The 22,195-nt window shown below is 44.5% G+C and overlaps 2 protein-coding genes across 6 annotated transcripts; one reads left to right on the top strand and one right to left on the bottom strand.

Annotated features, from left to right (window-relative positions):
• The first annotated feature begins 1,412 nt into the window (after positions 1-1,412).
• LOC137868521 (protein EOLA1-like) lies at positions 1,413-2,621 on the top strand. The gene is given in 3 exon segments (XM_068705348.1): positions 1,413-1,493; positions 1,747-2,010; positions 2,275-2,621. Coding segments are annotated over 2 exon segments (474 nt in total). The 5' UTR covers positions 1,413-1,493; positions 1,747-1,748; the 3' UTR covers positions 2,487-2,621.
• Positions 2,607-16,241, bottom strand: LOC137868519 (UDP-N-acetylglucosamine transferase subunit ALG13-like). 5 transcript variants are annotated; one of them, XM_068705341.1, is made up of 25 exons: positions 16,064-16,241; positions 13,475-13,558; positions 11,421-11,471; positions 11,088-11,134; positions 10,894-10,966; positions 10,737-10,818; positions 10,455-10,620; positions 10,050-10,113; positions 9,463-9,580; positions 9,258-9,322; positions 8,787-8,887; positions 8,618-8,703; positions 7,827-8,100; positions 7,557-7,664; positions 7,305-7,455; positions 6,975-7,146; positions 6,862-6,897; positions 6,719-6,774; positions 6,543-6,611; positions 5,141-5,258; positions 4,932-5,051; positions 4,750-4,790; positions 4,547-4,661; positions 3,773-3,877; positions 2,607-3,342 (listed from the first exon to the last, which is right to left on the bottom strand). In XM_068705341.1, the coding sequence occupies exons 1-25, from the start codon at positions 16,181-16,183 to the stop codon at positions 3,026-3,028; spliced, it is 2,739 nt and encodes a 912-aa protein (XP_068561442.1). In that variant the 5' UTR covers positions 16,184-16,241; the 3' UTR covers positions 2,607-3,025. The 5 variants fall into 5 exon arrangements, with proteins under 5 accessions (XP_068561442.1, XP_068561443.1, XP_068561444.1 ...); XM_068705342.1 differs by having other exon boundaries at positions 7,557-7,661; XM_068705343.1 differs by lacking the exon at positions 6,862-6,897.
• Between the last annotated feature and the right edge of the window lie 5,954 nt (positions 16,242-22,195).

The following is a 22,195-nucleotide window of genomic DNA, read 5'->3' as shown; positions in this document are numbered from 1 at the left end:
TTCATGCACATTCATTTTCTTAAAGATCTTAACAGGCTTACATCTATGATTGTATTGGAGGTACACTTAAAACATTTGAGGCTTAAGACCTGGCAACATGATCTTGCTACGCTGCAGGTCGACGCAGGAAAAATCATTTAACTAGTGCACGCAGTGTATGACGGTCACAGAAATGTATGGCCACGTCAAGCAGAGTCCTGCCAGTACCCTCGACGTGCGTGAAGTTGCGAGGGCCCGATCAATGCTGCTTGCAGCTTTAATTGTATTTGTATTACTTATAGCACTAACTGTTTTTCTTGTTTCTGTACTTTGGCTCTGAGTTATGCTCTGCTTCATGCTCTTAGATGCTTGTTTAAAGGAAATGTACTTATGACTTCTGGTGATAGTTCTTTTGATTACCAATGTTGATGCACTTATTGTAAGTCGCTTTGGATAAAAGCGTCTGCTAAATGACTGTAATGTAATGTAATATAAATACTTAGATGATGTCATTTCTTACAAATTGTTTGTTTGCTTATTGTTTGTTATGAACCTCACTGACTTGTCTCATTATACAGTTAACCAGAGATGAAGGCGTCTCATCTCATCTCAGGAGATTTATTTCAACATGTTGAAGTTAACATTCCACTGATAGCTACAACATCGATTAATGATGTGCATAATAAACCATTCTGGGTGATATGTGTTGTTTTGATACATTTTAAATACTTGAATGGCCGAAGAGGGGAACTGTTGTTCTTTTAGATATAACTTGTATCCCTTAATCCTGATCCCAGTCTAAAAGAGTCTAGAACCACAGCTAGAGGTTAAAAGAGAAGAGAAAGTAAACTTAGTATGTTAACTAGGTAACTGATTCAGTAACAATACAGTGAAATATTACAGAGAAAACATGACAAACTTAGGACAGTAGACGGTCCACAAACATATGCATAAGCTCTTTATGTTAGATAACCGACCAATGAAAATTTAAACATAGAAGAAACAAAAGTACATGGACCTGAAGACCAGCGGGAGGTTCTAACGTTTTTGTAGTACGAGTGACTCGAGTCACTCAAGGGGGAATGTGGGAGAAGAATGTTTGTGTCTTGATTTGTGTAAAATCAATTTTCCCATTTTCCCAAAAATCACGAACGGAGCAAAATCGCCCCATTCACTTGTTAGAGTGATGACATCACGGTCAGAGTGGAGCAGAGCAGGAAAATATTCTGTGACTTTTACAAACAAATTGCTCCAGTCACAGTTTATACTCTCTATTCACCATTTATGGCCAAAATTATAGGAAATATTGTCACACACAACTGTCTATGGAATCCACACGCGCGCGCACACACACACACACACACACACACACACACACACACACACACACACACACACCTGTGGAGGGCAGCAGAGCTGCGCATTGTTTAACGTGAAGAAGAAACTCACTCGGACCGGAAGTGAGTGAAAGCAGCGGGAACAACAGAAGAGAGACGTGAATACTTTACTGACCGGTAACGATGAACATTAACGGACCGTTTCTCTCTCCGGACAGTTGCTCCTTTAGTACCGTGTTCTAACGTTCTACCAGACTCCATTCAGAGAGCTGCTCCTTTAGTGTTCCTCTGTCTAGAACCAAACACTAATTCATTAAAGAATACATGATCACAGTGAATGTGTTACTGTAATAACGGTCAAACATTTATATTAATGAAATAATTAAACGTATTAACATCGTGATTTGTTAAAGGTGCGCTTGTTTTGCAGACATGTCGCTCCAGGTGCGGTGCTTGTCGTTCCGGCAGCCGTACGCAGGTCTGGTTCTGGACGGGCTGAAGACGGTGGAGAGCCGCTGGAGGCCCCTGCTGGCCCCGCTGGAGAACCAGACCCTGGCGGTCCACATCGCCTAGCGGGACTGGGACCAGGATGAGGACTGGAGGGCGGTGCTGAGCGGCCCGCTGGGGATGAACCGGGTCCAGATACGAGCGCTCCTGGACTCCGGAGAGAGGTTCGGCCGCGGCGTGGTGGCAGGTGGGACGTGTATGGAAACCCATTACTGTTAGTAAAAATAAAATTTACATTAAAAAAAATACAAGAACTAAAGAGAAACTATGAGATTTAAAGTCTTAACTGAGATTTAAAGTCTTAACTGTGAGATTTTTTGTGAGATTTTTTGTGTTTTTAGTTTTGTTTCTGGTGGAATGGGCTTCCATAGAATGTGACGTCAGTCTGTGTTTACGAGTCGTCCCTGAAGGCATCATCACCTCACCTGTGACGACTACCTCTTTTTTTAAGGATTGGTGGATGTGGGCGGGACCTGGCTGTGCCCCACCTCCCTGCAGGAGGAGGAGGAGCTACGGCCTCTGGAGCGGTCGGCTGTTCTGATTGGTCTACAGGAGAAACACCTGACTCACCTGTCCAACCCCCGCTGGCTCAGGGGGCCTCTGAGGACCCGGGGGGGTCGGGACCTCTGGACTGTGGAGATCCCCCCCGAGCTGTTACCTTGACGACAACGAGACACGCGTTTAAATCCAAATAAACTGAGGATGCTAGCCTGTTAGCACGTGAAGACATGAGAACGGTCATGTGACCCGACAGGAAGCATCATCATCTGCTGGTGAAACACAAACTTTATTAAAACAAAAAAACAAAAACAAACAAACTCAACACAAATAGATCCCTCATCAATAAACAGGGACTGGCCACGCCCCCTCTCTTCTCTGATTGGCTGGCTGACAAAACATGAGAACTCTTGACGTTGTTGTAGGTTCTCTAAAAAAAAAAAATAACGAACCTTTTGAACAGGAAGTGATTCACTTCGAATTCACTTAGCCACCAGCTAACATTTAGCATGTGAAGCTAACACAGGAAAACTACAGTTCAATTTAGATTTTTAAAACGTCTATTCAACATTAAAATGTTTACTTTGTTTTGGTCTTCTTGGCTCTTTATTATTATTTTATTGTTTGATAAACAAGGTTTTCCTGCTGACTTGTTAGCTGCTAGCCCTGTTCATTGAACACAAATGTTAGATGGGGGGGGGAACTTAGTGGGGGGGCGGCGCTGTGATGTAACCGACCACGTGGGCGGAGTTAGGGGCGGGGCAGTAGACCCGCTGTGCGTGGCCTCCAGTCTGCAGCGCCCCCCAGTGGGCGGAGGGGGGGAGGCAGTAGGAGGAGTGATGGGTGAGGTGAGGGGGAGGGGCCGAGGGCAGGTAAGTGGCGGGGGGCGGAGTTTTGTACGGCAGGTGCAGCAGCGACGGAGAGGGGAGGGGCGTCTGATCCTGGTACAGGAGAGAGGGGGCGGTGCCTGGAGGAGCGGGGCTAGTCGATGAGGAGGAGCCTTCTCCTGAGGGGGCGGGGCCTGATGGAGGAGACAACAGATCACATTAGATCAGAGGAGCCTCCAGTGATGTCAGTCGAGTCAGAGATGAGTCCTCATCACAAGGCGTGGTCATCGATGACCTCATGTTTAATCTAAAAACTTCTTGTGTGATTGATAATCATCATAATCTTTGTTATTAATAATACGATTAATATTAACCAATAATGACCATAATAATATCAAAGCTTATTTGTATAACAATACAACCTACCACACTGCTGTCAGCAGGGAGAGGTGCATTGTGGGTAATGTAGGCAGCAGGTTTTGAGAAGGAAGAAGAGAGATATATATATATATATATATATATATATACACACACACACACACACACACACACACACATATATACGCACACAAATACACATATACACACACACATCTTCACTATATGACACAACAGAGTACAGACCGCCGCTGTGTCCGTCAGTCTGTCCGTCTCCTGCCCTGGTGGATTCTGGGTAATAGGAGGGGGGTTGATGGAGTCCTCCTGTTTCAGGGTACAAAGGAGGGATGGCTGGGGGGGCAGAAGTATAATGTATATAATAATTAGTGCTGGGCAACGATTACAATGTTTAATCTTGATTAATCTCACTGTTGTGCACAAAGTTCAATAATGAATTAAAAGTAGTGTATTACTCACTTGTATTTTAAAGTACTGCTATATGAACAGAAGTACAATAACATTTGGTTTGAATCACTTTAAACAGATCAGGTTCTTGTTAACAGCAGTATTCTTCACACGGTTATATTTCTACTATCTGTGCTCAGTGTGTGACTGTATTTAAACCTTCCACTGCTGTGCAACATGAATACAATGTTCCACACGTTTCAGCAACATGTGTTCTTCTGTCTTCATACAGTCAGAGCATGTGAACGCAGCTCCCACTGAACCAACTCATGAACCAACTCAAACTAACTCATTAACTCACTCAAACCAACTCATTAACTCACTCAAACTAACGCATTAACTCACTCAAACCAACTCATTAACTCACTCAAACCAACTCATTAACTCACTCAAACTAACGCATTAACTCACTCATTAATTAAGTACAGTAAAAAGTGTCAGTTTGACATTTGACAATAAGAGCTGAGGATGCTGCTGATTGGTGGTCACACCTCCACCAATGAACTGACAGCTCTCTCTCACCCAGCAGCCAATCAGAGAGTGAGTAGGTCTTACCATGCAGGGGGGGCTCCTGGTTCAGGTAGGGGGTGTAGTGCTGGTAGGAGTAGGAGGCCTCCGGCGAGGTGGCGGGGTACGCCTGCTGCTGCTGCCAACAGCTCTGATGGTACCACTGTAGAGGAGGAGGGGGGGGGGGGGGGGGGGGTTAGTTAGTAAATAGTTAAGGGGGGGGGGCCGCGCAGAGTTAGTTATTCTCTTACCTGGACTCCTAAGTTGAAGTAATACTGGAGAACTCTGCAGTCTATACACACACACACACACACACACACACACACACACACACACACACACACACACACACACACACACAAGCCAGGAAGTGAGACGACAAGCTGCAACAAAAAGTGACACAGTGTGTTGTTTATGTTGGTTGACCTCTGACCTCGGGGTAAATCGTTGCCATTAGGGTCATAGGAGTAAGGGGGCGGAGCTACCTTGGTGCAGACAGGCTCACCTAACTCATTAACCAACCAAGAAGAAGAGGCTGGAATCGCCATGGCAACTAAGAACAGAAAAAAAACAAAACACAATCACATTTGTTGTATTGCTGTGTGTGTGTGTGTGTGTGTGTGTGTGTGTGTGTGTGTGTACCTGAGCGTGTCTGTGTGCCTGCCGGCAGGTGGGCAGTTGCAGGTACACGTGATGATGGAGAAGAGGGTGAGGAGGAGGAAGAGGAGGGTGAAGAGCAAATGACTAATGGTTTCACTACCTGAAAAAACACACACACACACACACACACACACACACACACACACACACACACACACACACACACAGGGATTAGTTCAGAATCAAACCATTTCAGGAAGTTCAGTCGGCTATCGTCGTGTTTTAAGTGAAGAGAAGATCAGATGCGTCGGCCGAGTGACAATGTTGACAACGATGGTGAGAGGGGGGTGAGGAAGAGGATCACGGGACGCAGTCGAGGCGAGGGGACGTTGGCGAGGGGACGTTGGCGAGGGGACGTAGGCAAAGGGACATAGGCAAAGGGACGTTGGTGAGGGGACGTTGGCGAGGGGACGTAGGCAAGGGGACGTAGGTAGAGATGCACCGATCCGATATCAATATCTGTATCGGTCCCGATATAGGAAAAAATTCTAGATCGGGTATCGGTGACAATGTGACCGATCCATAAAGGCAAATCTATTCAGTCCAATTATATGCGTTGTGCTCTGCGTAACGTCATGCGCTAGCGAACTGGCCGCATAGATTGTTTTCAAAATGGAGCGAGCTAAAGGATCAGCCATCTGGAACCGGGCAGCCGTTCTCAGTTGTCGGGGATAAGGGATTCCGGCTGCTAGTTAACCACCTGGAACCACGCTACGACATGGTAAGCCGAAAATATTTGTCGGAGACGGCGCTACCTGAACTGCACGGTAAAGTGTGCAAACACATATTGAAGGAGATAAAAGATGTCAAATCGATAAGTTTCACGACAGACATCTGGAGCTCCGACGTTTCCCCTGTGTCACTTTTAAGTTTAACAGCACACTGGCTGGATGAAACTTTTGTGCCACACAGTGCAATATTAAATGCAACAAACTTTCGTGGGTCGCACACCAGCGAAGCGATAGCAGCTAGCCTGAAGGAAATGTTTGACAAGTGGCAAATTCAGTTGAGCAAAATCCACGTGATTCTGAGGGACAACGCCAGCAACATGAGAAAAGCGATGGACAATCTGGGGGCGCGTAGCGTCGGCTGCGTTTTTTAAATCAATTCAGCACTGTTTTTCTCTATTAGATCGGTATCGGCCGATACTAAACCTCAGATATCTGTATCGGTATCGGAAGTGAAAAACGTGGATCGGTGCATCCCTAGACGTAGGTAAAGGGATGTTGGCAAAGGGATGTTGGCGAGGGGACGTAGGCGAGGGGACGTTGGCGAGGGGACGTAGGCAAAGGGACGTTGGCGAGGGGACGTTGGCGAGGGGACGTAGGCGAGGGGACATAAGTGAGACGTAGGCGAGGGCAACATGTGTAAACATGGTGTGTACCTGCTGTGTGTAGCTGTAGTTCATCTCTGGTCTCGGTGGAGAGTCAGCAGTTCCTCTTTCCTGGTCGTCCTTTCAAAATAAGAGAAAAACATGTTTTGTCTCATTTGTAGATTTGAGATGCCACAACACAAACCCAGTATGAAAACATCCAGCAGGTCTGAGGTCAGGTGTGTTACCTGGTTGGTGGAGGGCTCAGCAGCAGAGTAAACACCTGAGGTCTGGTAGTTCTGATCTGAAAACAGGTCACATTCAGACTGCATCACATCTTTTTCTTGTGACCTTGTCCCTTAGTGAAGACTTCCAGGTAAACTTTACTCACCCTGAGTGATGTAGATGTAATCGTCAGTGTACTCGACTGACAGAAACACACACAGTAATCAGATTACATGGAACAACTTCCTGCTGACTCCTCCACAATAAAAGAGGACTTACCCTGGTCCTCCAAAGTACTGGTGTCCTCCTGGTCCTCCTCTGATGAACAGACGGGGGTGCTCCCTGGAGGAGGAGCGGGGGGGAGGGGCCCCGAGCCTCTCTGAACTCTGTAGGAGGAGCCAGTGGGAGGGGGCGGAGCTCCCATGGATGGAGGAGGGGCCACAGTGGGGCCCTGAGAAGGGGAGGAGCCACATTATATTACACAGTCACATGACGCCAAGGAGACATGACAACGAGGAGACATGAGGATGAGACGACAAGGAGACATGGAAACATGAAGACACGACGACAAGGAGACATGAAGATACGACGACAAGGTATTTTCCTCACGGCCAGTGGAGGGAAGACACCGTCGGCGTCGTCCAGCTGGTAGAAGGTGATGGTCGCGTCCAGGTCGGACGGCTCCTCCTCCTCGACCTCCGGGGGGAAACCAAACTGACCGTCTTTATTCATGGCTGCCGCCAGCTGACGGCGACTGCGACTGAACAACAACAAACGACGTTAACCACAAAAGTTTGTCTTTGTGGTAGTCCTGTTAGACTACCACAAAGTCATGGTCACCATGTGTCATGTGATGTTTACCGTGACCTGAAGGCATAGCTCTCGTAGTCATGGTAATATCTCCTGCCAGGGTGGTAATAGGTCAACTGAGGACCAATCAAGTGACGGTTCAGGAAACGGGTGGAGCTTCTGACCGGAATCCATGACACACACACACGCACGCACGCACGCACGCACGCACACACACACACACACACACACACACACACACACACAGAGAGAGAGCGGAGTTCCTCAGACATGTTTGTGACCTACAGGTGACACTCAGGTGTTGGTCTGCTTGAGTCCCACCTGGAGGCTCCGTAGCGAGGAGGTCTGGCTGAGGGATGGTGGTGGTGGTGGTGTGGGGGGGCGTAGGGGTCGTAGGTCATGGCTCCCGGTGACAGGGGTGGGGGCGGGCGGGGGTGGCCCGCTGGCTGGAAGCGGGGGGGCAGGGCGGAGGGAGCCGGGCCTCCGTAGGACGGCGGCGGCATTAGAAGCTCCGCCCCCTTCAACCCGTTGCTGCCACGAGACTTCCTGAAGTAGCGATGACGGTGATGATGTCGCTGACCACGAGGGTCCGTGTCTGGCAGAAGAAACATGGAGACAGTGAGACAAGAAGACATGGAGACATAACGAGACATGGCGACACATAACGAGACATAACGACATAACGAGACATGGCAATACATAACGAGACACAACGAGACATAACGATATACCGAGACATATAGTCAAGGCGACAGTGAGACATGAGGACAAGGAGACATAACGAGCCATGGCGACACATGGTGACACATGGCGAGACACATTGTGAGACATGGCGACGCATAGCGAGACATGGCGACACATAACGAGACATGGCGACACATAACGAGACATGGCGATACATAACGAGACATGGCAACACATTGCGAGACATGGCGACAAGGCGACATGGCAACACGGAGACAAGGCGACGAGGTGACATGGAGACAAGACGACATGGAGTCAGTAGAGACATGAAGACAATAGAGACAGTAGAAACATGGAGTCAGTAGAGACATGAGGTATTAGACCAAACATCTGGAGAGGGGACAAAGTGGACCTCATAGTGAACGAACCCAGGTCTCCCTTTCTGGTGGGAGCAGCAACGTTCCAGGCTGGAACTGGATTGACTGGTTTCAGATCCGTTAGAGGAACCAGTTGTCTGAGACAGAGAAGGACATGTGGACATGAAAGACGTCTTTGTGGTTCTCAGCTCAAGTCAGTTTCAGTCAGGTTGTGTGTTACTTTTCTCCCAGCTCCTCGATGAAGACAGTGACAGCTGATGGGTGTGTTTCTACTTCCTGGATGAAGGCATTGTAGTACTTCCCCTTTGGCTCCAGACGCACCTGAGACAGACACAGATGGAACTATGGAGACACCTGAGGCTGTCTTACAGGAGGACAACGTCCCAGAGACGTCCACATGACAACCATCATGTTGACCTCGATCAAGCCAATTGGTCGATGCAACTCCTTGAGGGAGGTTTCAAAAGCAGGTGAAACACAAGTAGAAAGACTACAAGCACAAAAGACACATGAATCCTTTAGAGAACTACATGTACAAAAGACACGAGACACATCGAATCCTTTAAAGAATTACAAGTACAAAAGATACGAGATACATTGAATCCTTTAGAGAACTACTCTACTGCTGTACTACCAGCAGTACTGATCCTGAAGCAGTATTTGGATATAGTGGTTCCAGTATTAATGTTACCTGACACTTGTCTCCCAGGAAGTACTGCCTCCCTGCAAACACCACGTAGTCCGTCTTCTGCATCTCTGTCAGATAAACATTGATTATTGATTCATATGTTAGAAACCATCATTGTGAGTACATATGAGCTCATATTTAAAACTAAATTATATATACAATATGAATGTTTTGAGGTTTTAAAAAGGTTCCTCTCCAGGACTCGTACCTTTACAGGTGTCCTGCCACACGTCAAACTCCAGGTTTCTGTATGCTTCTCCATCCAGAGACTTCATGACCTTATAAGGAAGAGACAGTCTGGAAGGGGGCGGGGCTTCAGCAGGAGGCTGACCAATTAAAAACAACGGGTCAGGATGAATGCAGCTTTTAGGATTGTATAATAAAACACTTCTATATATTTATCTTGTACCGCGTCTCAGGTCCAGAGTTCTTATCAAGTTTAGTCCTTAAAACAGATAAAGTACTTATTGTAGGTGATCTTAATATTCACGTGGACGTTGATAATGATAGCTTTAGTACTTTATCTCATTATTAGATTTGACTGGCTTCTTGTAAGAGTGAACATGAACCCTCTCGCTGTTTTAAAGCGACACGTTATTCTGGCTTTGAAATAGAACATGTAACAATCTTTTACACTACAACTATAGTTTATTAGACAATTTGATTTTCAGTCAGGATTTAGAGGCGGCTATCTGCAGTGGAAAACAAAATAGAAAAGAACTTGAGTACTCTTCATTAACCACCACAAAACACCCTGATATGGTCACATGACATCATGACGAGTCGGCCCCTCACCTTTGTCTCGGCTGTCACGGTGCGCAGTTTATCGTCTGCAGCTCCAGCCGACTCCGCCTCCTCCCTGTGGAGCAAAACAAACACACACCTGAGTACAACATGATGTCACAGTACAGGTGAGCAGCCATCAAAACACAGAGAACAAACAGGAAGTGACGATGAAGAGTGACTCGGTAAACACAGAACAAACAGGAAGTGACAATGAAGAGTGACTCAGTAAACACAGAGAACAAAGAGGAAGTGATGATGAAGAGTATCTTATTATATTGTCAGTTATAATGATCTACAACACATTTATACAATTTTGACTCAAACTGCTTTTTTGTTAAATGTTTTTGCTGCAGGACTAAAGTTTGGGTGAATGTTGTTTCATGACATCATCTATGTGTATGTTTGTGTGCGTACCTGTGACATCGGTCCTCAGGTGTGTCATACCCAAAGTCGACGTCACTACACACTGATGGGCTGTTTCTATAGCGACGACCTCCGACCCTGAAGGCCTCCATAGCCTGACAGAGCTCCGCCTCCTCAAACCCAAACACCTGAGTGTAGAGCAGCTCATAGAAAAGAGCTACACACACACACACACACACACACACACACACACACACACACACACACAAATGTTGTACTGTCCCTTTAAAGCTGTCACTCACTCCGAGCCACCAATCAGTGACCAGTACTCACACTGACAGAGGGCAGCAGAGACGGGGTAAGTCCTCGGGTAAACGATGTCATAGTGACCGTTGATGGAGCAACACAGCGTCACCTAGGCAACAAAGTAACAATTGTAGAAAATACTGAGAGATGATTTTTATACAATAAACGACACAAACTTCTTCACCTTGTCAACAAAGTCGTCCTCTGAGATCACCGTGGCTGGTTTCCCCGGGTAACGGTAGATCAGGAAACAACGGCTGCACACAAAACACATTTGTACTACAGACTGCACATGTCTGCAGTCTGCAGTACAAAAGTCTGTAGTCACTGTCTGTAGTCAATGAAAGACTTGATCATGTGTACCTGAGTGTTTCTCACCTGTAGAACTGAGACAGAGCCTTGATCTCCACCTGACCCACTGTCTCCTGAAAACACACCCCACCTGTTACACACACCGCTTGTTACACATACACACCCCGCCTGTTACACACACACACCGCTTGTTACACATACACACCCCGCCTGTTATACACACACACACACACACACACACACACACACACACACACACACACACACACACACCGCTTGTTACACATACACACCCCGCCTGTCTGTCTCACACACACACACACACACACACACACACACACACACACACACACACACACACACACACACACACACACACACACACACACACACACTCACCTTAGGGTCCTCCAGACGCTCCAGATATTTCTCAAAAGAACCTTCAACAAACTGAAAGAGTAAACAACCTGGTTAACTAGTGGGTTAGTGTAGGTTAACTAACTGGTTAGTGCCCGTCAACTAGCCGGTCAGTGTCTGTGTGTTATCATAATTATGCAGACGACACACAAATCTACATAACTATATCACCAGCCGACTATAATCCCATACAGGGGCTGCTAAATGCATTGAACAAATCAACAACTGGATGAGCCAGAATTTTCTTCAATTAAACAAAGATAAAACAGAAGTAATTGGTTTTGGTATCGAGGACGAACGATTGAAAGCTTCAATCACTGACATTAAAAACCACAAACCAAGCCAGAAGTCTAGGTGTAGTTATGGATTCAGACCTCAACCTGAACTGCCACATCAAGACAATCACAAAACCAGCGTCCTATCACCTGAAGAACATATCAAGGACTAGAGGACTTATGTCTCAACGTGTCCATCATTTATCTTCAGTAGACTGGACTACTGTAACGGTGTGTTTACAGGTCTCTGTAAAAAGTCAATCAGAATGCTGCAGCTGATTCAGAGTCCTCACTAAGACCAAGAAAGTGGATCACATCACTCCAGTTCTGAGGTCTTCACTGGCTTCCTGTCCAACAAAGAACTGACTTTAAAATCCTGCTGTTGGTTTATAAAGCACTGAATGGTTTAGGGATCTGCTGCTATCTTATGAACCATCCCGACCCCTCGGGTGGTCTGGGACCGGTCTACTTTCTGTTCCCAGAGTCAGAACTAAACATGGAGAAGCAGCGTTCAGTTCTTCTACTCCACATATCTGGAACAAAGTCCCAGAAAGCTGCAGGTCTGCTGAGACCCTCAGCTCCTTTAGATCCAGACTGAAGACTTTTCTGTTTGCTGCTGCCTTTAATAACTGAACCAGATTCAAGGATATTAATCAACCTCCTGCATTTTAATACTGTATTTTATTTCTTAAACTGCGTCTTAGTGTTTTAATGACTGTTTTTAATGTTTCTAGGAATGTTCTTAATTGTTTTTAAATCTTTTCTTTTGTCTTGTGTTTTGATGCTTTTAATGGTTTTATGTGAAGCACTTTGAATTACCTTGTTGTTGAAATGTGCTATACAACTAAACTTGCCTTGCCTGTCCACGAGCCGGTCAATATCTGTCCACTAGCCGGTCAGTGCCTGTCAACTAGCCGGTCAGTGCCTGTCCACTAGCCGGTCAGTGCCTGTCAACTAGCCGGTCAGTGTCTGTCAACTAGCCGTTCAGTGTCTGTCAATTAGCCGGTCAGTGCCTGTCCACTAGCCGGTCAATATCTGTCCACTAGCCGGTCAGTGCCTGTCCACTAGCCGGTCAATGCCTGTCCACTGACCGGTCAGTGTCTGTCAACTAGCCGGTCAGTGCCTGTCCACTAGCCGGTCAGTATCTGTCCACTAGCCGGTCAGTGCCTGTCCACTAGCCAGTCAGTGTCTGTCAACTAGCCGGTCAGTGCCTGTCAACTAGCCGGTCAGTGCCTGTCAACATCTGTCCACTAGCCGGTCAGTGCCTGTCCACTAGCCGGTCAGTGCCTGTCCACTAGCCGGTCAATGCCTGTCCACTAGCCGGTCAGTGCCTGTCAACATCTGTCAACTAGCCGGTCAGTGCCTGTCCACTAGCCGGTCAGTGCCTGTCAACTAGCCGGTCAGTGCCTGTCCACTAGCCGGTCAGTATCTGTCCACTAGCCTGTCAACTAGCCGGTCAGTGCCTGTCCACTAGCCGGTCAGTGCCTGTCCACTAGCCGGTCAGTATCTGTCCACTAGCCTGTCAACTAGCCGGTCAGTGCCTGTCAACTAGCCGGTCAGTGCCTGTCCACTAGCCGGTCAGTATCTGTCCACTAGCCTGTCAACTAGCCGGTCAGTGCCTGTCCACCAGTCGGTCAGTGCCTGTTCACTAGCCGGTCAGTGTCTGTCAACTAGCCGGTTAGTGTCTGTTTACCAGCAGGTTAGTGTATGTTAATTAACTAGTAAGTGTCTGTTAACTAGCTAGTTAATGATGTAACATACCGGTTCAAAGTTGCATCTGTTGGCTCTCATGAAGTCGGCGCAGTCCTGACGGATCCTCTGATGGTAGTTCTGAGAGTAATACAACTACACACACACACACACACACACACACACACACACACACACACAGGTAGTTGACACCAGATGTGCTGAGTAGTACAGGTGTGTAGCACACAAACACACACACACACACACACACACACACACACACACACACACATATATACACACACACACACACACACACACACACACACACACACATATACATACATACATACATATATACACACACACATATACACATATATACATATACATATATATATATACACACCGTATTTTCCGCACTATAAGGCGCACCGGATTATAAGGCGCACCTTCAATGAATGGCCTATTTTAGAACTGTTTTTATATATAGGGCGCACCGGATTATAAGGCGCATAGAATAGAAGCTACTACAGTCAAACGTTTGACTGGGGTTGCATTATGCATCCACTAGATGGAGCTGTGCTAAAGGGAATGTCAACAAAACAGTCAGATAAATCATTCAGTCAAACTCAGTCAAGCGGTAAGCACAGTACCGGTGTTTACCGCTATTACTTCGGCGACGCCCCTGACTACGGTAGCCGTAATGCTGCAAGCGGTGCGGCTTTGTAGTTTACCAGTCGTACTGAAACATTTTGACAGAGCGCCGTGTACAACCAGTATGGATCAACCAATTAACCAATTGATCCATATATAAGGCGCTCCGGATTACAAGGCGCACTGTCGTTTTTTGAGAAAATTAAAGGCTTTTAAGTGCGCCTTATAGTGCGGAAAATACGGTGTATGTATATATATATATATATATATATATATATATATATATATATATATATATACATATATACAGTTGTGGTCAAAAGTTTACATACACTTGTAAAGAACATAATGTCATGGCTCTCTTGAGTTTCCAGTTATTTCTACAACTCTGATTTTTCTCTGATAGAGTGATTGGAACAGATACTTCTTTGTCACAAAAAACATTCATGAAGTTTGGTTCTTTCATGACTTTATTATGGGTTAACAGAAAAAGTGATCAAATCTGCTGGGTCAAAAATATACATACAGCAACATGAATTAGCAATTTTGGTGACTTAGAAAGTTGTGTCAATGAAATGAGCTTCATAGCATGGCCTCTTAACTTCTTGTGAGTGATTATGAGTGACTACAGCTGGTGACTTCTCTGAGGCCATTTAAATAGGGCTCATTGGATACAAACACCCACAAACGCTACAATGGGAAAGTCAAAGGAGCTCAGCATGGATCTGAAAAAGCGAATCATTGACTTGAACAAGTCAGGAAAGTCACTTGGAGCCATTTCAAAGCAGCTGCAGGTCCCAAGAGCAACAGTGCAAACAATTGTTTGTAAGTATAAAGTGCATGGCACTGTTTTGTCACTGCCACGATCAGGAAGAAAACGCAAGCCATCACCTGCTGCTGAGAGAAAATTGGTCAGGAGGGTGAAGAGTCAACCGAGAACCACCAAAAAGCAGATCTGCCAAGAATTAGAAGCTGCTGGAACACAGGTGTCAGTGTCCACAGTCAAGCGTGTTTTGCATCTCCATGGACTGAGAGGCTGCCGTGCAAGAAGGAAGCCCTCGCTCCAAAAGCGGCACCTTAAGGCTCGACTGAAGTTTGCTGCTGATCACGTGGACAAAGATAAGACCTTCTGGAGGAAAGTTCTGTGGTCAGACGAAACAAAAATCAACTGTTTGGCCACAATGCCCAGCAATATGTTTGGAGGAGAAAAGGTGAGGCCTTTAACCCCAAGAACACCATGCCTACCGTCAAGCACGGTGGTGGTAGTATTATGCTGTGGGGCTGTTTTGCTGCCAATGGAACTGGTGCTTTACAGAGAGGAAATGGGATAATGAAGAAGGAGGATTACCTTCAAATTGTTCAAGATAACCTAAAATCATCAGCCCGAAGGTTGGGTCTTGGGCGCAGTTGGGTGTTCCAACAGGACAATGACTCCAAACGCACATCAAAAGTGGTAATGGAATGGCTAAATCAGGCTAGAATTAGGGTTTTAGAATGGCCTTCCTAAAATCCCATTGAGAACATGTGGACAATGCTGAAGAAACAAGTCCATGTTAGAAAGCCATCAAATTTAACTGAACTGCACCAATTCTGTCAAGAGGAGTGGTCAAAGATTCAACGAGAAGCTTGCCAGAAGCTTGTGGATGGCTACCAAAAGCGCCTAATTGAAGTGAAAATGGCCAAGGGACATGTAACCAAATATTAGCACTGCTGTATGTATATTTTTGACCCAGCAGATTTGATCACTTTTTCTGTTAACCCATAATAAAGTCATGAAAGAACCAAACTTCATGAATGTTTTTTGTGACAAAGAAGTATCTGTTCCAATCACTCTATGAGAGAAAAATCAGAGTTGTAGAAATAACTGGGAAACTCAAGAGAGCCATGACATTATGTTCTTTACAAGTGTATGTAAACTTTTGACCACAACTGTATACACACGCACGCACGCGCGCGCGCTAGCGCCGCTCTGACCCCCCCCCCCCCCCCCCTAAACGGACTCACCTGTTCGGACACGGCTCTGAACAGACTGGACGCGTCTCGCGCCACCATCTTCCGGTAGAGGCCTAGACTGCACAGGTACTCGTCCATGCTGACGAAGTACTTCTTCAGGCCTTTCTGCATCCCGGTACTCACGGTAAACTCGGTAAACACTCGCTCCGGTTTCAGACGCCGCTGCACGAGCCGCTGCCGTCTTCTTCTTCTTCTTCTTCTTTAAATTTGATTGGCGGGTCGCAACCAACTTGAATAGGTGCATACCGCCACCTACTGTACCGGAGTGTGCAGTTTCAGAGTAAAAGTTTCATTACTGTTCTTAAAAAATAATTAAATAAATTCAAACGCATAAATAAATACATAATACTACTAATAATATTTACCTAATCAACACCTGCTAACAACTAAATTCTACGGTCTAATCCCGTTTCTTTAAGAAATCTCAATAGTGCCCTGCAACACTCACGCCATTCTTCGTCCACTACAAGAACTCCCTCCAAACTCCACCTCCGTCCCAATTGACGAATTTTTTTGCTTCAAGATGTTCCTTTCTGAATTGTATCTTCGACATTTTAGGATAACATGCTCCACGTCTTCAGTGACATTACAAACAGTACACTTATCTGAATCCCTTTTTGCCATTAAATACAGCGTTGAGTTAAGTCCTGTATGTCCGAATCTTAACCTCGATATTATTACCTCCTCTCTTCTATACTTCCCTTTGTATGTCTTCACATTTATGGATTTTTGAACGTTATAATAATGTCTTCCTTTGTTGTCGTTGTCCCACTTCTTCTGCCATAAATCCCGTACTGCCTCTCTTATTAATGCTTTGGCTTCCCCCTTCCCAAAAGGAATATTCAATATTTGCTCTTCTTTTAGTTTTAGTGCTCTCTTTGCAATCATATCTGCTCTCTCATTGCCCTCCACTCCTACATGAGCAGGAACCCAACAAAATTTAACAATTATTCCCAGTCTTTGAAGTCTCAACATGATCAGAGATATTTCCATCACTAAATCCTCTCTTATTGCTTGTTTTGATTAGGCTGTTTAAAGCTGCAGCAGAATCTGAACAGATGAGCGCTCTCTCAGGCCTGACCTCTTCTACCCATTGCAGTCCCAAGATGATTGCAGTCATTTCAGCTGTGAACACAGACAGTCTGTCATTAATTCGTTTACATAAGGTCACACTGAATTCTGGAATGAAAACCCCTGATCCTACGTGTCCATTCCCGTTGTCTTTAGATCCATCTGTATAAATCTGCAGATAGTTATAATAATTATTGTTGATGTATACTTGAGTCTGATGTCCAATGTCATAGGAGTTTCTTTCCATCCATTTGTTCCTCTGTTCTATGAGTGATAAATCTACATTGTGAACTGGTAATATCCAAGGAGGAACATTTCCCCACATTGCATTGGGACCATACTGTAACCCATTTAAACCATATTCTTTGGCTATTGCACTGACTGTCCAACCAAACCCTTTGCCTTTAATTCGGGTGTATTCCCAGCATTCACACAGCACATTAGTTGTGGGAAGTTCCTCTCCTGATCCCTTTAGCTTCACCCAATATGCCAGAGCTAGTTTTGAACGTCTTAAGCTCAATGGCAGTTCGTCAGCTTCCACTAGAAGAGCGTTGTTTGGGGTAGATTTAATTGCACCCAAGCTAAGTCTCAGAGCTCTGAACTGAATTATATCTAACTTTTCTAATGTGCTCTTAGCAGCTGCTCCATACACCATACATCCATAATCTATACTTGATCGTATAATGGCCCTATAGATATCCATTAGTGACCGTTTGTCTGCTCCCCATTCATGACCAGAAACTGCTCTCATAACATTAAGCACCTTTTTACATTTAGTTTCGATATGCTTAATATGAGTTCTCCACAAACATTTTTCATCAAACCATAAACCTAAATATTTAAACTCTGCCACCCTCTCCATACTTTGTCCATATAATTTAAGATGAGTATTGTTTATATTTCTCTTTCTGGTAATTATCATGTAGCAGGACTTAGCAACAGGCATCTTAAACCCCCAGTCATATGACCATTTTTCAACATTAAATATAGCCTTTTGGATGCTACTGATCACTTGTCTAATATGTTTTCCCCTTTTCCATATCGCTCCATCATCAGCATAGAGTAAGGAGCCAATATTTCTGTCAATATCCATAAAGATGTCATTTATCATAATATTAAATAATATAGGGCTAATAACACTACCTTGAGGGATCCCATTTTCAATATTGAATTCATCTGAAACAGCATCTCCAACTTTTACCTTGAATGATCGACTTGACAAGAAATCCAATATCCAGTTATACATCCTTCCACCAATACCTATTCTATACATTTTAATCAGTAGACCCTCTCCACATGGAGTCATATGCTTTCTCTATATCAAAATAAACTATAGCCATAATCTCCTTCATACTTATTGCTTTCTCTGCCTCGTTACTGACTTTTATTAAAGCGTCAAGTGTCGATCTACCTTTACGAAAACCATTCTGAGATTTATTTAGCAAGCCCCTTTGTTCTATAAAATAAGTTAATCTGCGCGTAACTATCTTTTCCATCCACTTGCACAAGTGAGATGTCAGTGCTATTGGTCTGTAATTGCCAGCATTTGCTAGGTCTTTACCAGGTTTACCAAAAGGTAGAATCAAAGCACTCTTCCAGCTGCTTGGCATTACACCTTCCCTCCAAATCTTATTAAATAATTTTAGAATTATTTCCAAGGCTTCTTCTGGTAATTGTCTAAACATAGCGTAGCATAGTTGGTCTTGACCTGGAGCAGTATACCCACTTCCCTCCAACGCTGTTTTCAGCTCCTGTATTGTAAACTCCATATCTAGAGGTGTTCCTTCATTGACCTTTTTCTTTTTAACTTCTGTATTTGCTGCTAAAATTTCTTCTTTTCTCTGTCTGTGCATCTCATGTAAATGGCGTCCGCTATGAACATTTGCAAACTTCTTCCCCAATAACTCAGCTTTCTCCTCGTTTGTAATTGCCCGATAGTCTCCATCTATCAAAACTGGGATTTTAACTGATTTTCTTTTCCCACTCATCTTTTTGATCATTGTCCAAACATCATGCAACTCTATTTCTCTTCCAATAGCTGAACTGCCTGAGGATGTCTACAAGCTCATATCCCCTAATACTCACAGCGCCACCTGCTGGCGAAAGGAAATCTGCGCTTTCTGACAAACAGCATTCGATTGACATGACTTTTACACGATGTGGTTTACAGTTGTTATAGAGCAACATAATACATGTTTGAGCGTGTTCTGTAGCGCCACACAGTGGACACAGGAAGCGGTGGACTATTTGCATTTTCCAGCATCAGGTGGCCGCGCAAGCCGGAGTCCCGCCGGCACCACCGACGTGCGGGAGGAGGCGAGGGCCCGTTCATCGCTGCTCGCAGCTTTAATTAGGGCCCGAGCACCGACGTAGTCGGAGCGGAGGACCTATTGTTATTCTAATGTTTTTTATTATTATTATTATTATTATCGTACCAGTTTCATCGCAAAAAGGAGGTGCTTGGGATACTGGGAATCTTTTGAAATTTGGCACAAAATTCAATCGTGGTGAAAATTCTAGTATTATTGGGGTGTCCAGCTGCGGCATGACATTTTGGCTCGATAGCGCCCCCTACAGAGTAGCCCCAACTTTGGGTTTCACCTAGCTGTATGAAATTTGGTAGGTGTGTGGAACGTGATGGGACGTACAAAAAAGTCAAAAGGAGGTATATCCTAAACCAAACAGGAAGTCGGCCATTTTGAATTTTATGACGTTTTTGGACCGTTTCAAGGCACCGTACTTTAACAAACTCCTCCAAGAGATTAAACCCGATTGCCTTCAGATTTGGTCAGTATGCTCTTGAGACCTTGGCAGTGAAACGATACTCAAAGATCAAAAAGTTATCGAACTATGTGTCCGTGGCGTGGCGGCAAAAAAACACCATTTGCCATGAAACAGGAAGTTGTTGTAACTTGGCTGTACATTGCCTAATCTGCTCCAAATTTCTCAGATGTCATAACATCTTGACCCTGAACACATGTATATGACAATTTAGAATCATAGTAATAGCGCCACCTAGTGGCAACAGGAAGTCATAGGTTGTGTACTTTGACACCCTACTGCTCACAGATTAATCGGATCCCTCTCAAATTTTGTCACAAAAGCCTTAAGACCTTGATAATGCTTCATTGTGAAAATTGTAGGAAGTTGTCAAAGCGTGGCGACGTGGCGGCTCTGCGAATTTCGATCCTTCGCCATGAACGAATAAACTGATGTAACTCGACTCCGCATCATCAGATCTTTACCAGATTTCACATGTTTGATTAAACTCCAGGCCTGAAGACATCTGCAAGCCAATTTTGAATCATAGTCATAGCGCCACCTACTGGCAACAGTAAGTTAAAGTCTTTATACTTTGGCTTGTTTCTCTAAGTTGGAAAATCAGATCAACATCAAATTTGTTCCACACAAATGTAAGAAGTTCATAATGCCAGTTCTCTAAGCTTTTGATGTTTCGTCGAACGCCGTTGCCGTGGTAACGCAGTCTTCGCCGTGAAAAACGATGGTCATTTGGAGAGGTTAAAAAAGCTCGAAACACAAGCAAACTTGACACACAGATCACAAGGCCAAAATGTAGTTCTATAATATGATTTTATTCAATCAGAGTGTTAAATCGGCTCAATAGCGCCCCCTACAAAATTTCGACGAAGCAGCCCTCGCAGTACGTTTCACATAGATGAACAAAATTTGGTAGGCACATGTATCACATGTGGACTTAAATAAAAGTCTCTTGGGGCCATGCCCTAAACCCAACCGGAAGTCAGCCATTTTGAAATTTGTATGAATTTCTAGTGTCATTTTAGACATTTCCAGGGGCTCTACTTTAACGAACTCCTCCTAGGGAATTAATCAGATCGACTTCAAATTTGGTCAGTACAATCTAAAGATCTTTGTGATGAAAAGTTACTCAAAGGTTGTTGTTTCGTGAAAGGCCGTTGCCGTGGCGACGCATTCTTCGCCACGAAAAACAAAAGTGTTTTTGAGGGGCTAAAAATGCTCAAAACGTAACCAAACTTGTCAAACACATTTAAAATCCTGAATGTAGTTATCTGATGTCATTTTAATGCTTCAGAGCGGCAAGTTGGCTCGATAGCGCCCCCTACAATTTTTTGACGATGCAGCCCTCGCAGTACGTTTCACCTAGCTGTATAAAATTTGGTAAGCAGATGTATCACATGTAGACTTAACAAAAAGTCTTAGGGGTTCATGTTCTAAACCCAACCGGAAGTCAGCCATTTTGAATTTTGTATGAATTTCTCCTGTTTTTTTCCATTTCCATGTGCTGTACTACGAACTCCTCCTAGTGAATTAATCCGATCAACTTAGAATTTGGTCAGAACAATCTAAAGACCATAGCGATTAAAAGTTACTAAAAGCTTGAGGTTTCATCAAACAACATGGACTTGGTGTAGCAGCCATTTTACATGGTTCGCCATCATCCATCAAGCTGTTGTAACTCAACTGTACTTTGTCAAAACTGTCCCAAAGTTGACATGCTTGATTACTGTCATGATTTTAGGGCATCTGCATGCCAATATTAACTCATAGTCATAGCGCCACCTACTGGCAACCACGGACGTAAGCAGGATTCTATAATAACAGCGGCCCGAACACTGATCTTAAAAAAAGGGTTTGTGGACACACCATGAGAAAAAGACTTCTCTGATCTAAATATGTGCAAACTAAGATGCTTGGAGAACAAAAGTTAATCAACAGTGTTTTTCAAACCATGTCAGTGGGCATTAGTATAAATGATCTGTCTAGAGCTTCTACATGAGAATCAGGTTAAATGTTACAATGAATGCTTCACACTACAATCTAAAGTTACAGAAGAGCTTAAAATGAAAACAGTGTTAAATTAAAGTGTTAAAGTAAAAACAAATGACACTGCTGTTCTGTTAACTTTCATGTAAGTCCAAATACAATCAGTAGGACACTGCAGGGAGTTGAACTCCATCCCAGTAACCTGACAGTCTGTTATGTTACAAATACTGAAGCACATTCACACGTTCATTTTCTTAATGATCTTAACAGGCTTACATTTATGATTGT

This window comes from Cebidichthys violaceus, unplaced genomic scaffold (genome assembly GCF_023349555.1).
Source record: "Cebidichthys violaceus isolate CVI_PGR_0920_01 unplaced genomic scaffold, fCebVio1.0.p SCAF_114, whole genome shotgun sequence".
NCBI classification, from domain to species: Eukaryota; Metazoa; Chordata; class Actinopteri; order Perciformes; family Stichaeidae; genus Cebidichthys; species Cebidichthys violaceus.
The sequence above is the reverse complement of the archived record's forward strand: the minus strand, read 5'-3'. Positions and strand labels throughout refer to the sequence as shown.

Excerpts from the sequence above, each read along its gene's own strand:
- LOC137868519 (XM_068705341.1), bottom strand. The coding sequence starts at position 16,183 with ATGCAGAAAGGCCTGAAGAAGTACTTCGTCAGCATGGACGAGTACCTG. Across the intron at positions 11,472-13,474 it reads ACAGATGCAACTTTGAACCG|TTTGTTGAAGGTTCTTTTGA; the intron begins GTATGTTACATC and ends TTACTCTTTCAG. Across the intron at positions 7,147-7,304 it reads GTGTCTTCCCTCCACTGGCC|GGCCCCACTGTGGCCCCTCC; the intron begins GTGAGGAAAATA and ends TCCCCTTCTCAG.